General features: G+C 35.5%; 1 protein-coding gene across 6 annotated transcripts; it reads right to left on the reverse strand.

Moving 5' to 3' along the window:
- Nucleotides 1-7,803: 7,803 nt before the first annotated feature.
- Nucleotides 7,804-13,329, reverse strand: LOC310724411 (uncharacterized protein). Of its 6 annotated transcripts, none has more exons than XM_083538426.1 (3): nucleotides 13,197-13,329; nucleotides 10,788-11,372; nucleotides 7,804-9,726 (listed from the first exon to the last, which is right to left on the reverse strand). In XM_083538426.1, the coding sequence occupies exon 3, from the start codon at nucleotides 9,718-9,720 to the stop codon at nucleotides 8,317-8,319; it is 1,404 nt and encodes a 467-aa protein (XP_083394552.1). In that variant the 5' UTR covers nucleotides 9,721-9,726; nucleotides 10,788-11,372; nucleotides 13,197-13,329; the 3' UTR covers nucleotides 7,804-8,316. The 6 variants fall into 6 exon arrangements, with proteins under 6 accessions (XP_083394552.1, XP_083394551.1, XP_083394550.1 ...); XM_083538425.1 differs by having other exon boundaries at nucleotides 10,788-11,625; XM_083538424.1 differs by having other exon boundaries at nucleotides 10,788-11,638.
- Nucleotides 13,330-16,247: the final 2,918 nt, after the last annotated feature.

The raw sequence follows: 16,247 nt of genomic DNA on the forward strand, positions 1-16,247 counted from the left end.
GTAGTAATGAGAACAGTCCACTATATTTAAAATTATGAGTTACTGCACTAGATGTTTGGGCAAGGTAAAGTTCCCAGTCTGTCCTGTTGCTGTAATAATCATCCCTATGCTCTGAGCTGTCATCTGGTTTGCGTTGAGCTGAAGCATACCATCCTCCAGCCCCCAAGGCCACTGCAGCACCAGCTGCAGCCGCACTTGCTACCCTTACAGCGGATGAGCCACCGATACGGGATGAGCGTCCACCATGTGCAGTGCTTCGGAAAGAACCACGAGCCGAACCTCTGGCAGAACCACGAGCCGAACCCCTGGCACCTCCTCTTCCACCTTTGGACATCACCTGGTCACACAGGAACGCAGAGAGAAGCAGGAATATGCAGCAGGTGGCTATAGTTCGGTTCATTCTGCAACCTGAAATAAAAGGGAGCAGATGTTTTATGAATAAACAGGATTGTTTGTTGCTGTTCAGTTACTGATACAGAGAAGAAATACATTTGCTGTTCTTAAGAAAAATGCATTTGAATTTCAGATCTATCTAACTTTCTTTATTTTTATTTTTTACTTCTTTAAAATACTGAATATAACATTGGATCTTTTTGTTGTAGCAGGTTTGTTGTTTAAAATTGCAATAGTAAACTTCACAAGCTAACTTTCATTGTCCACTTTATTAGACAAAAGTGATTTCAGTATTGTTAATTGTTGGTTTCTGGTAGTGCATTAGCTAGTTTGAGTGTTTCATAAAATTATCTTCTAAACACAACAATGTGGTGACTGTGGTTGTGGAAAACAAAAAACATTGACAGAGAAATAGTTCTGTGAGTGGAAAAAGCTTGTTAATAAGAAAGGTCAGAAAAAAATGGCCAGCTTGGTTTAAACTGCTTTATTAACTGAAATGATCACAACTGCGGTGAGCAGAAAAGCATCCTTGCATGCACAAAACATCAGACCTTGAGGTGGATGAGCTACAACTGCAGAAAACCACATTCACTTGGTCAAGGGATGGGCAATATTTATGAAACATGTATTTCAAAAACGTATTTCAAATAAATTAGGATTTTGTAATTTGCATTTGATAGGGTTAATAAAAATGGATTCATATTTTGTATCAAAACACTTTTGTGTTTTGTATTTCTGTAGTTTTTAAATACTGTAAAATACCATAAAAATACAGCCTCTGATTGATGCATACTCAGTAGTTTACCCAGACTGTTTGAGATCAGAACAGAAAACTGATCCATATTTGAGGTAATTGAAGTAGCTGTTTAGCAGGATCATGATTTTGCATACCATTGCATGAATGGCACATAATTGTCAGAGAACCACCAGTCATGCCTCTCGCGCAGCCTCTCCCTCCTATTAATCACCTGCACCTGTTTCCCCTTAATCCATCCTCTTTAAAAAAAATCCCTCTCCCCCTTCACTCATCGTCCGATCTACCATAAATCTACCTTAGATCATTTGGACTACCTACTGCGCCTGCGTTCTCCTGAGTTTCCTGTTCTTCTCGCTACGCTTCTCTTGTTTTTTCCTGCAATCTAGCTTTTGATTCTCGTGTGTTTGTTCAAGATCAATACAATACTACACCTTTCACTCCCGGCATATAATATATTATTATATTCATGATTAACAATTAAAAGATAAAAGGATTTGTACCGATTGGCCAGGCAGAGGGACCGAGCTGGGAAGGATGTGCTGAAAGTTAGAGCAATAAAGGATGGAGATGGAAATGTGTTGACTAGTGAGGAGAGTGTGTTGAGAAGGTGGAGGGAGTATTTTGAGCAGCTGATGAATAAGGAAAATGAGAGCGAGAGAAGATTGGATTGTGCATATTGTGGAAGTAAATAGGATTAGTAAGGAGGAAGTGAGAGCAGCGATTAAGAGGATGCAGAGTGGAAAGTCAGTTGGACCAGATGACATACCGGTAGAAGCGTGGAGATGTTTAGGAGAGATGGCAGTGGAGTTTTTAACAAGATTGTTGAACAGGATTTTGGAAGGTGAGAGGATGCCTGAGGAATGGAGAAGGAGTGTGCTGGTACCGATCTTTAAGAACAAGGGAGATGTGCAGACCTGCAGTAACTACAGGGGAATTAAGTTGATCAGTCACACCATGAAGTTATGGGAAAGAGTAGTGGAAGCCAGGCTGAGAGAAGAGGTGACCATCTGAGAGCAACAGTATGGTTTTATGCCGAGGAAGAGCACCACAGATGCATTATTTGCTTTGAGAATGTTGCTGGAAAAGTAAAGAGAAGGTCAGAAGGAGTTGCATTGTGTGTTTGTGGATTTAAAGAAAGCGTACGTGCGTTGTCTTTTTATTGTGTTATTTGTTATTGTGTCTGTTGGTGATGCAAAAAAGCTCTTCAATACCAAACACAAAGTAACTAAATTAGGTTACAATTCTGAGTCTTTCGCAAACTGTTAAACATTACACTGTTGGTTACATTAAAACTAATCTTCATCTGGGAGAGCACAGGCAAATTTATGTGAATATTTAATCTATTAACTGGATGCATGTGAGATTTATTACACGAATCAGCCAGTAATTTATTTCATACATAGTGTTGCTGCTGTATTTTGTAGTTTATTTTAAAACACTTAAAGTTAAGGTATTTGGTAATTTATTTTAAAATACATTTTGATACATCTCTGTCCAACCCTGCAGCTTCTCTTCCAATCTTCAGTTGTCTGGTTTTGGCATCATTCTTTGCCTGGTCATTTTCCTCTGATTTCTTTACGTAACAAAACTTTTTAACAAACAGACAATCTTCTCACAGGATGTTTTTTGTTTTTCCACTCCATTCTATGTACATTTTAGACAATAATATTTAAAAATCCCAGACAATTAGCACTTTCTGAAATATTCAAACCAGCCCCTCTGACAGCAACAAATATTCTATAAATCATTTTTTTCCCCTTGCATTGCTCTGCTGTTACATGATTGGCTGATCAGAAAACTGCATGAATGGTGAGTGTAAAGTGACAGTGTAATGTTATACAGAATGGCTTTAAATATTTAATGTCTGGTTGGATTGTACAGCCAGGTACTTTTTAAGAATAGCAATACTGACTCAATACTGATTAAGCTTGTTTAAATAATGTCATGTGTGTGTGTGTGTGTGTGTGTGTGTGTGTGTGTGTGTGTGTGTGTGTGTGTGTATGTATATATATATATATATATATATATATATATATATATATATATATACGCACACACACACACACATATGTGTGTGTGTGTGCGTATATATATCACGATATGTGTGTATATATATATACACACACACACACACACACACACACACATATATATATATACACACACACACACATATATATATATATATATATAAGTGTGTGTGTGTATATATATATGTGTGTGTGTGTGTGTGTGTGTGTGTGTGTGTGTGTGTGTGTGTGTGTGTATACTGTATAAGGGATGTCAAAATGAACATGTAAAAACGTGTTAACGCAAATTTTAACTGCCCTAATTTTATTAATGTGCAATTATTATAGCGTTTGAGCATTTTTATAAAAATATATACATAAATAAATATAAAAGAGGCTAAATTAAAACCTTCAACACAACACACTTTTATTCACAACATCCTTTCTTTACTTAGATATATGTTTTTTTAAAAACTCCACCTTAAAAATGTTTAATTAATTCAGGCGACACAATCCACCATGATGCACACATCCTTCAATTAAAACCTTCCTTGTGGAAACATAGCAAAATTTCTTTTAAAACATGTCTAGTTTCATGCTCTATCTTGAGTATGGTTTCACAAAAAAAAACATAAATTTGCATAATGTTTTTGCATGTATGTTCCTCTGGTTAGTCTTGTATTGTCGGTGCAGTTTATCCAATTCAATAATGCATAATGAGTTTTTCAGTGATACTGTGGGAAAAAAAGAAACTGGGTAACAAAAACCACAAATCAAGCTGGACTCAAACTAAATATAAAAATAGATATAAAAAAAATAAAAATACTAGTGGTATTGTGAAAACCTGTGTTTATTCTATCATATATACATGACTTAAAATATTTGTATAATAATTGATGGAAAAAAAAAGATAGTAACTAGTCTTTATAAAATTCTATAAATTACTGGTCACATACACAGATTCTAAGGGTGTCAATAATTCTGCAGTGGACTGCATAGCCTTTTGTTTGTTTAAGATCTAGGCTGTTGTCCTGAAAATAGGTCAAACGAAATGGCAGCCAGAATGTATAATACAAAAACACTGTGGTTTCTTTTATAGCTAATAACGTATAAACCAATAACGTGAAGACCCAAATACTAAATAACGTGGCATAAAATAGCAGTTTTTGCATTGTTTAATCCAATTTATCCCACCAGAATTCATATGAGTAATAGATCAAGTTTGCAAAAAACACAGGTATTTATATATGTATAAGTAGCTATTTAATAGGCTGTGGGCTTTTTGCAGTTACAGCTTCTATATTGGCTTAAGCACACATTATAGGTTCACCAAAATCTTTCTGAGTTAATATGAACCGAGATAGGGGTGGGAATAACAGCTTTAAAAAAAAAATAAAAAAATTATATATATATATATATATATATATATATATATATATATATATATATATATATATATATATATATATATATATATAAAATTCTCGGATTACACCCAAATCCGTATCCTACCTTGGATTAACTGTTTAAACCATGGTGATGCTTTTACTGCTGATACACACTATCTAACTGAATGGAAGTCTATGTCACAGGTGTTGTTATTATAAGAGCCAGTTTAGTAACATTACACTAATATGCGGATGTGGTCTCCTTTATGGACACTGATGTCTCCAGAAGTCATTTAGACAGTCCTTCCTGAATGACATTCATTCATATGCTGAAACATGTCGTTAAATATGCGAGTTTTGAAACATCTTCCATGCATGACTCGGATTTACAGAGTCGCCATTCCGCCCCATTCATTCTGCTCTTCCCTCATCCGCAGCATCATTAAATAAAAGCTCGTAATCAGAACGTTATTCGGACTTACCTCAGATTTTTGCTTCGGGTGCAATCCCAAATCTCTGCAATTTCCCTCCTCTGTTCTCATATGGCAGCTGAAATCCGATGCAGGTGTTATGTAAGGATGTTAATACATGACAGTAACCGGTGGAAATGATGGCGGTTTATGAAAAGGAGAAGCAGAGCTTCGGTGCTCGTGATCATACAGTAAAGGGCTAGAGGAAAACTGAATGTCGTGTGTGTGTGTGTGTGTGTGTGTGTGTGTGTGTGTGTGTGTGTGTGTGTGTGTGTGTGTGTGTTCACAAGGATTTGAATACAGTATCTGATACTTTAGAACTGATGGGCTGGTCCTCATGAGGACAACTGCAGCTTGTAAAAAAAAAAAAAAAAAATCTGTCCCTTTTTTTTTTTTTTTTTTGGTGGTACAGGGATCTAAGGCTATCATGGGCAGAGACTCACCTGAACTGGACAACTGAAAATTATTAGGGGGAAAAAATCACCTGCTCTTTTTTCCAGTCTTCACTTGTCTGCTTGTCATTCTTTGTCTGGTCTCGTTCCCCTGATCTGTTATAAACAAGGTGTTTCAGTGCACAGAGCCACATTTTTCATTTTGGTTATTGACGTCAGTGTCATTAGTGTATTTAACGGTGTTCAGGTGAAGAGATGGAGTGTTATAGCTATAACATGTTACAATAAACTAGAGTAGGGAAGTAGAATAAAACACAACATGCGCAGAAATGACTGCAATCAACAACCAGAAGAACTGGACTTTTTTTGTATATGTATGTGTGTGTGTGTGTGTGTGTGTGTGTGTGTGTGTGTGTGTGTGTGTGTGTGTGTGTGTGTGTGTGTTAATGTCAAAGATGTGGTTAACGCCATAGGTAGAACTGCTTCTGATTAGATTTAATATTCTACATTTGATATACACATATGTGCATAGTGTATTTGATTTACAAAAGCAATTAACCTGTCTGTGGTCACTGTAAAAGATGCAACCATAATCAACAAGAAAATTTACATGCCAAAGTAAATTTTGTCTAATACATATTAAAAAAAATGAGTGTGTGTTTAAAGTTCTGACTGGTAGCATATATAAAAAGTGGATTGCAGCCTTCTATTTTTCACTACAAAATCAATAAAGAGTATTTATTTTTTCTAAACACAATCATTACACAATTACAAAGCATCACAACTATATCTGTGCATCTCAAAATGTGAAGTCATAGACATTAAGATTAGGACATCCTATCAAGATTATGGTGTGACTCTATGGATCAGTGTTCAGTATTAGTTCAGCTCTAGTAATAAATGGTAGAAACACTTCTTGGCAACAAAATACACTGTCTCACTCTTACACTTAGTGTTTTTGCTGCTGAAATAATTACCAATTTATATCAATTGAATATATATTATGTAGAATTAATTTTCACATTTTTTTTCACCATGAATATTACCATTAAAAATGTTCATCATATGTGTTGAAATGATGTCCATGAATTACATTTGTAATGTATTAGTTGTGTTAGTTTTTTACTATTTCTATTTTATTTGCATTTTTATTCATATTATATTATATGTTATATATATATATATATATATATATATATATATATATATATATATATATATATATATATATATATATATATATATATATATATAATATACACACATCCAAAATATAAACACAAATTTATGCTTCCTCTTTTCCCACAAATCAAGGATTGAATGTTAAGGTTATCCTGATACTTCTTTCTTGTACTATCGTTATAATAATCACAGGCAAAATTAAAGGCAGAGAAATGTTTAAACCAACAGATGGTGCAACAATTCAGCTCTTAATAGTTTTGCCTCTCTTCACAGTGCTGCAAAATACAACACATTAACTTCTCCCATTTGTTATGAAAGAAGTTTTAAGGAATTTTTTCTTTTTTTTAATACCAGTCTCACAATCTGCAAGTTACACAATCAAATGCTTGCTGTAAATATTAGTACAGTTTGCTAATATTTTTGACACATGGATGAGAATGTGGTTCATATGTTCATCTTCCTCTGATGAGATGGAATATTTTAAGTTTTATATGCACGTTTGATATGCTTAAACTGTAATTGCCTGACAAAAGCAATTAACCAGACTGAGGTCACTGTAAATGATGCAACCTTAATGAGCAACATGCAAAAGTAAAAATGGTCTGTTATGTATTGACAGAGAGTTCATATATTGTAGATTAGGATTTCTCTATTTAAATGACAAAATACTCTGCCTTGAGATGTTTTCCCTGTATATTAGTATTATCTCACTTAATAAAAAATATTAAAGAATTATTCATTCCACTGAGGGTTTCCCCAAACCTAGCATCTATTGTATTGTATGCTATGATTTAGGTATAACCTTTCTATTATGTATATTCTGCATTTCTGAGTTTTTTAAAAACATAATTTAAAGATAAAGCAGGTTCTCCAAGCACAAAATGCTTAGAAAAACCAAGCAACATATTTCCAGCATGACAGAATATCTACGAGAACTGATGCAATGTAAAAAAAAAAAGAAAGAGTGGTCATAAAAATGGTTTTGATAGGTTTCAGTGCTGTTTCACTCAACCCAGAGGGTGCTACAGAGATACATAGCTCTTGTTTTGATCTCTGGATTCTCATGAACATGATGTTTTTAATATTTACTGTTTAAAGCTTTAAACATTTTTAGAACACTCTTAAATAGCAAAGATTCTTTATTGTCCACTTTATTGCTATATAGATTTTTTTTTTTTTGTAATTTGCTCCTTGGCAAATTGTAAGTCAGTATCAGTTTTTTTGTACCTCTTGAACTAAAATGAATTAAGAAAAAAATATTTGGGAGTACCCATGTTTTGACAGGTTTGTAGAATTGTTACCCCCAATTAAAAGGCTAATCTCTGCCGGTTCTGGGACTTATTAGTTAACTTGGCCTTGTGATCTTACTTGAGTATTATTAGTTTATCTGTTGTAAGCTTACTACATAATACCCTCAAAATCTATACCCCGGCTGTTTAAGGGTAAAAGACCAAATATGCACTGCAATAAGAAATAAGGTGCTCCACTGATGGACTGGCAAACATGTGGAATTATATACAAAACAATTAGCACTTAAGGTCAATCATTTTCAAATTTTCAATCAAAATTTTTTTTAAATCAATGCATGAGGTTATGAAACTAAAAGGAAGACTTAGGCACATGTTCTCACTTGTCCAGTGTTGTACTTCAAATATAACCTTCTTCATACATCATTTACAATATCTGAGAAATCCATGATGCTTGAAAAATAATACAAAACTCAGGTTAGTCCACTGCAGTAGAGGTGCGGCTACAGCAAACTGAAGGACGAAGAGCTGCCATTATTCCTCTCCTCCTCTTACTCTCTCTTTTCTCATGTGGCAGTTGTGAGGTGGTTGTGTTCCACTGTGAGATTCTTGCTGCTTTTCCTGCTGTCTCCTTGATCTGCAACTCCAAGTGCTTCTGAATAGCCAAGCCCAGTTCCTCAGGATCAACTGAGGCACCATAGACCTCCCATGTCATTCCTTCCGAGTCCCACTTTACATCCTTTACTGGAGTTTTCTGCTGCTCTGCAGCCTTGTTGTGTCCATTCTCATTCTCTTCCACCAGACACACTTTTGGGAAGACATGTTGAGGAGACCTGTCTTCCCTGGAGTCCTGACCAACCTGCACCCCTATGTCCCTTAGCTCCCTGTAGGTGGTCATGGTCCCTGCATCTCTCGTGATTCTAACTTGTTTTACCGATTGCTGTTGACTCCCAGGTTGGCACAAAGGACTAGGCCACTTACAGTCCAGGCTGCAGCAGTGGGCCAGTCTTTTGGAATCCAGTCTTGTTTCACTGATTGAGGAAACAAGTGGGGGAAGAGATAACAAGGTTGGTCCTGTTTTCTGCCCCTTGCAATCTCCTTCCAAGTTCATTAGTCGTGGTACAAGTTGGGCAGGAGCAGGTATGGGCTGGGGATGGCAGTAGGCAGCAAATGTGTCCTCAACAGCTCCATGTTTGTATGGGCTGCAGCAAGGAGCTGCTTCAAACCTAGCTGGTGTTATGTCCCTGGCAAACTGTCCTGATACATGAGCACAGCCAGAGGAGCAAACCTGAACAAAGTTTGGCCTGATTGGGCTGCTTGCTGTTCTACAGAAAGTGGTGACACTATTGCTTTGCTGTGTATGCATGGACTCCTTACAAACTAAGGACAGAGTGGGTGCTTCCTGGTTCTTATTTAACGATGTAGGCTCAATTGTTTCACCTTGAAAAGTATCAAGATGGTCTTTTTGCTGTACTTGATTGATATCTGAGTGACTCCAATGAAAATAATTCTTGTTTGGGGGAAGGTTTTCTTCTACTAGGTCTTTGTGTGATGAGGAAAGTGTAAGAGCCACTGATACCTGTTCATTTGGATAAATCACACCCAATGCCATCTGGGCATCCGCTTGATCAGATATGTGAACCTCGGAAATACTCTGCGGAAGAGCGGCATTGGGAGGACTGTTGTCTTTTTCTTTTGTATGCCCTCCATCTTTTAATATATTTTCATGTTTTTGACTAGAACTCCTCTGGAGCTCATCTGGCTTGATGTCCTTCAGTTCAGCAGAAAGTGGATTAATAATGCTATTAGTGACAGTAGGGTTTGGTGAGATGGTGCACCCCAGTGGAAACAGGTCGGACACAGGGCACCCAGTCTTTGCCATTAAATACTGAAACAAGTTAAAATAATAGTATATGTTACAAGTTATTCATATATTTCAGATATTATCTTAAACTTTCTCATGCAAAGCTCATACCATATGCTTGAAGAAATTGACCAATGTACAACCAGGCAGTGCAAAATCACTTTTGACATGTAATATATTTAGCTTTCTATAGGGGTTGTACTTGGCCCCATTTCTAAACAGAATGGTTGTAGGGTGCTGTATAGAACCTTTAAGAATGTTCCCCAAAGTGGAAAGCATTACATCTATTTCAATACTATATCAAGAAACAATCAAAAACCAAACATTAAAGTTGTAATGCATATGGCAAATTTAAAAGGTTCTATTGTCTAAGCTGAATAAGCATAGTAAAAAATAAAACAAAAGAAACTAAAAAAACTATTATTATAAAGAGGTTATTTACTTGTTCATTTCATTCATTCATTTTACATCATTAATCGCAATAGTCATCATATAGTCATATAGTTTGTAATCTAGCAATCCAGTGTCGATTTATTATTTGATAGAGACACAATGCACTTTTGTACATCGCCCTATATGAGGGCGTCTGCTAAATGCAATAAATGTAATGTAATGTAAATGTAAATGTCAACAACAATACACAGCTAACAACAATTCACTGTCATGCTCTCTGTGATTAACTGCCTGGGTGGCCCAAGTAGAACGGTTACTCAATGAAAATCAACTGACAAAAGTAGCAAAGTGTTTTAGATTGATTTTGTAGTTGATTTTTACATGCCTGCCAGTTTGATTGCCTTAACTGTTCCTACAAATCCTCTTTTGCACACAATATACAAACAACACCTGCTGACAATAATTGTATAATTAATTTCTAAAGGGCAGGTCAAGGTCTGTAGAATATATTCACTCAGGACCTGTGCTCACATTATTCATCTGAATGATATAAAAATAGACCCCCCCCACACACACACACACACACACACACACACACAGACAAACAACAAACACAGAGGTACCCGCCAGTTTACCAGTAAGCCCTTTTCAGATTTTTATTTCAAATCACACATATAATAAATAAACCTTACCCTTTGATGGGAATTGCAAGTGTTTTTTATGTTCTCTTCTTGATCTTTCTGTCTGCAATGCCAATTCCCCAGTTCCTCCCAGGCTTCTCTTGTCCTCCTGTCTTTTCTTCCTTCCCCTAATGTCGGTGTGCAGACATCTCAGTGTCTATGTGGGACCTTGAAAAGGGGCAGGCAGCTACAGTCTTGCCTCTTTTCCCCCATACACATCCACAGGTGAACCCCTCCTTTCCTCTTTCACTCAGTCACTCTGTCAGACCCCACCCCTCCTGGCCCAGAGTCTCCTCCTTCTCCTTCTCTTTAGCTCCTTTCCAGCAGTGGAAAAGATGAAGGGATCGTTGGGATAATATCGTCTTTCATCTGATTACAAGCCTGCCTCAGTTGAGATCTTTAAATCCCCAGCCTACATGGGGGTTTAAAATGGTGTGTTTCTATGTGAGAGAAAAATCGAGTGAGGGAGAGGTAGAGGGAGGAGAGTGAGGGAGTGGTGTTTATATGGGGGTGAGGGTGGGGCTGGACATTGAGATGAAGAGGACATACAGTGATATAATGACAGAATGCTCAGGCAGTCAGTGTGCCTGTATCCACCTGAAAAAGAGGTGAGGGATAAAGTGAATGCAGTGTTTTATTTTGCATCCACTTTGTTATCGCTTTGCCCTCTTTGCATACACATTACGTGCTAGAAAACAAAGACACTGCAGGATTCTTACACCTACTGTATCTCCTCTCGCAACCTCTAGCTGTTCACTAAGCTTTTCACCATCACTCTCTAGCTGTTGCTATGGCAACATTTTGGGCTCAATGGGACTGATGATTCCTGTTTTGTCTTTTTTTTGCCACTCTGCAAGACACAGCTGAAAAAAAATACATGAGTATCCACTCACACTCACATGTAATCACAGATATTTTAAAGCATTAGTAACAGAGGAGTCCTGAATGAGAAGGTGACTGTGGCAAAACACAATGTTTGTTATTATACGCACATACCAAATGAACAAAGACTGTATAGCTTTGGTATATTATTGGAGTCATGAGTGAATAATTAATAATAATAAAAAAGAGATTAATACAAATCATTTTAAATGTATTATTAAATTTTTTTATATAATAGTAAGAAGAAAATTAGAGTAATTATAATACAAACACTTCTATTTTAAAATGTAATTGATTGCATCACATAATATAAATTATGTTTTAATGTAAAATATGATAGAACCATGCAATGTTTTAAAATGTTTCATTTATGGCTAAAATGAGCAGGCTTTAATTTTTCTTTTCCAATGACTTCTTGAATTTTATGACCAGAGTTTGAAATCTAAAGGCAAAAGTTGACATGTGATTTTAGATTTTGCATAGTAAAGAGGAAGTGCATCTAATCTCATATAGCAAGACAACAAGCATCTGTTTAGTATCTGTTCCTTCTTTGAATTAGGGAGTTTAATCTGACTTGCTGTGTTTGTCATCACAGAAATATGTCAGCCTGTGGCAAAATCACTATCACTAAACTTCATGTATGTATTTGAATGCAGCTAAATGTTATGTGTAAAAAGATAATAAATGGCAAACATATACAACATTGTGTTGCAAGAAAAAAGCATAAAACCTATAACATTGTTCTTGAGGTCAGGAACCTACTCTGTGATTCTTACATCTGCTTAAGAGTGAGTCCCTAGAACGCTACGGACATAAATAAGCAAGATATGTAAAACTAATTGCTTAAACAGAGTTTAAAGTGACTTATTTGGAACAAATGCAAATGTAGGTGTGCCCTCAGGCTCTTCTGTGTCAGTAGGTTTATATATTTGAAGAGGACCGTATTCTCACCACTTCCTACTGTTTTACAAACAACAGTGTTTGAGCTTACAATTCTTTCTGGAATTTCTAGTTGTATTGTCAGTACATATACAGTCCAAAACAAATGCCCTTGGTACTGTTCACCTATAAACTAAATGATACGATAAATATAATAAACTGTGTTATCAATTATTGCCTCACACTATATCTACTTAAAGCAATTTATGATCTGCTGTATGAGACAATACTTTATTTGTACTGTAATATACCAATGTATATAGGTTATTTGTGTTTTAAAACTGTAAATAACTGCAGAGCAGAGGTATTTGAAAAATATAGAAATGAATTCCAAACAGAATATTATACAATCTTGTACACTTGAAATGCTCATTAGATTCGTTCACACTTATGGCAAACAAATGCCCCGTCTTAAAAAGTATTTCACACTTTCACTGACATAATTCAGTCCGGACAGAACAAGCATGTAGCATACTAACCATTTACAGTCCCTGTGCCATTTTTTATATCTAGAAAGCAATATCAGCATGCTGTTAAGTGTGTACTTAGAGCAATGTCATTGAGTTTCTATATTAAATAGGCAAAAAAAAATGTCCTTACCCTTTGTTGAAAGAGGTTCCCAGTCTTTCTGTAGTGTGTTGCCTATTTTAAAATTACTGCAGCTTTGAGTGTAAAGGGCACTCCTTCCAACAGGTGAGTCTCGGCCGTTCCAAAGGGTAATGTTCCTTTCTCTCTCTTTCACCTCCAGCAAGAATTTTTTCAGGGCCTTTTTCACATGACATATTGCAGCCACACCCACAGAGCCATGTGAGTGTGTTCACAATCTTACCTGTACAGGCGGCTTTTCTATCGTTTTTGTAACAAGGGTTTAATGAGGCTTTGCTGATAATGGGAACATTTTAATTTACTGTCTCTTTTTAGCTGTAGTTTCTAATACATATGCAATTTACAATAAATAAAATACAATTTATATTTTACTTAAAGTAAAAGTATAATGATTTTTTTTATTACATTTTATTATTATTATTATTTTTTGGTTTGAATTTTAAATCTTTAGACTCCTGAGCTTATGCAATTATATGCAGGCAAAATCCGGATCATTCATTTTATCAATTACACTATAGCATGTTAGTGAATTTGTGCATGTGATAATTATTTGGGGACTATATGATTTTATTTGTTTAATCAATAAAACTTTATTAGATGGCAGGGAATAACCAGTTCAGCTGCCTTAAGAAAGTGAGAAATGACAACACCTAATACATCCCTTACACAAACAGTAGCATTGCACTCTTTACTGTAAATTCTCACACCTTTACTAATAATAACTAATAGCAAATTATGTTTTAAATCTGGTACAGGTTGTGCTTTACAGGTTTGTGTATAATAAAAGCACTCTGGGCCTGTGGCCAATTTTCTCTTCATCCCACAGAGAGTGTCCATATGTTACATTCGGCCCACTGTCAACAGAATCATGCTCCATAGCCACATAATACACACAGTGCACAGTCACCAGTATGAACATTTCTCTATTATTTGTCTTGAGTATATAGTTATTTGGGAAAGTTCCACTTGTAAATCATCTTCATATATATCACATGCTGCATTAAAGCTTTGTGAAGGTTTATATCACAATGTGACTAAAAATAAACCCATTACATTGTATGAATGTGATAATGCATATTGTGTCAGACAATAATTGTGAACATATTTATACTTTGTTGTGATTAAGTATAACTTTTCAAGTAAGAACCACATTAAATGTGACCTCTGTTAATTTTTTTTCTTGGGTTTCTTTAAGTACTGATACCAGAAAGCCCAAAAACATACTTCTAGTGACAAGCTTGAATGTGAAATGTAAAGTCTTTGATTACTGAAGTGTTGTAGATTGTAGATTTTATGACTTTGTGTCCTGGAATAAAGTCTACACAATAGCAATAATAGCTCCAGCTTGTCCTTGAATAATTCTGTGTCTGCAAAGGTTCCTAGAAACCAGAGCATATATGTTTCCTGTACCTGCTATGCTACCTAATTTGTCCTGTACATTGTGAGATAATGAGTGCACACAATATGCTCTATAATATAGTATGTTAAATTGAATTAAATATAGCTCAGCCACGAGCCTTCACATGTTGTTCAGTGATGCTATGAAAGAAAAAAAGTTGAACAGCAATCTGTCCAATTGCTCATCCATGGAAATACAGGGATTATGTAAGAAGAGTGTGCAGCCTATTTAGATCTAAACAGCTTCCAATTAAAGCCATCTTTAAAACTGTAACTAGTTAATGCAATACATGCTCAGAAAAAAATAGCACTTGACACTTCTCCTTTCTCTGCTGATGGGGTGGTACAATCCTTTTGTATTTTTGTATGTTTATTTTGCCTGTACACATGCATGTAGTCCAAATCATAATTGATTTAATGTATGTCATGAAACCTTAAAGCACACTTTTACACATTTACACTAGAACGGCAATATAAAATGCACAATATTGTTTTGTTGTTGTGCATGGAGACAATGTTGGACATCAAATGTCTCTGCTGTCTCCATCTAGTGGCAAGCTTGAATGTGAAATGTAAAGTAATTGATTACTGAAGTGTTGTATAGAAACAACCAGTGATTTCTATAATAATGTAATCAGAGATAGCAAAAGTACACACATCCTTTACTTAAGAAGAAGTGCAGATACTCATGTTTTAAAATACACTGGTAGAAGCTGAAGTACCGACTACACTTTTTCATTTAAGTTGAAGTAAAGAGGTTTGAACTCTGACATGTACTTCAGTAAAAAGTAGTTATTACCTGTTTTAGTGTCACGTTTGTAACTGGACCTCACCTCATATCATATCTCTGTACATTTCAAACAAAAACAATGTATTTCACACCCTGGGTAAGACTAATTACCAGTCAAAAAAAAAATTGCCTGTACCAAATTTAAGGAGTTTATAATTGGGCAAAACAAATGGTGATCTGATTTTGATTAGATGATATGATTCTATATGAAGTTATATTACAGCATCTGTTTTTTTTTTTTTTTTATAGCTATTTCCACTTCAGGTTGTACAGATAATGAAAAGTGCTTTTATTCAGAAGACAGTAAGCACATTGATGCAACTTAAAATTATTAGTATGTCCTTAAGGTAATCGCAGGTTGATGAATAAGAAATTAACCATATAATAATGCGTTATTTATGAGCCAATTAACCTCCTCTGCAAGAATGGCATCACCCTGCTTCCTACTGAGCTCACAGACAGACTCCCTCTGTCTCATCCACATTAGCCCCATACTTCTTGTTGCTTTCGTCCTCGCTTGTTGTTAGCTTTGTAAGCTAGCCTATGTCAGTGGTAGGTTGAATAGGTTAAAACTTAACGTAACAAGCCTGGTTTGAAAATGTAAAAAGTAGAAAGTACAGATATTTGTTTTAAAAATGTAATGAGTGAAAGTAAAAAGTTTGTTGAAAAGTAAATAGTGAAGTAAAGTACTGATACCAGAAAGCACAAACACAAAAACAAGGAGTTTAACTCATTATCTGCTGCGTCACCATTTCTAATAACCACTGTTTAAACCTTCAATTTTTTATTTCACTTATTATGGCTTTATTTTACTACACTAGAGCAGCATGCCAGTTTATCTGTTTTACTTTTATTGT

Source organism: Silurus aristotelis (assembly GCF_946808225.1).
Source record: "Silurus aristotelis genome assembly, chromosome: 4".
NCBI lineage: Eukaryota > Metazoa > Chordata > Actinopteri > Siluriformes > Siluridae > Silurus > Silurus aristotelis.

Bases quoted from the DNA above. Each gene is read 5' to 3' on its own strand.
- LOC310724411 (XM_083538429.1), bottom strand. From the start codon at position 9,720: ATGGCAAAGACTGGGTGCCCTGTGTCCGACCTGTTTCCACTGGGGTGC.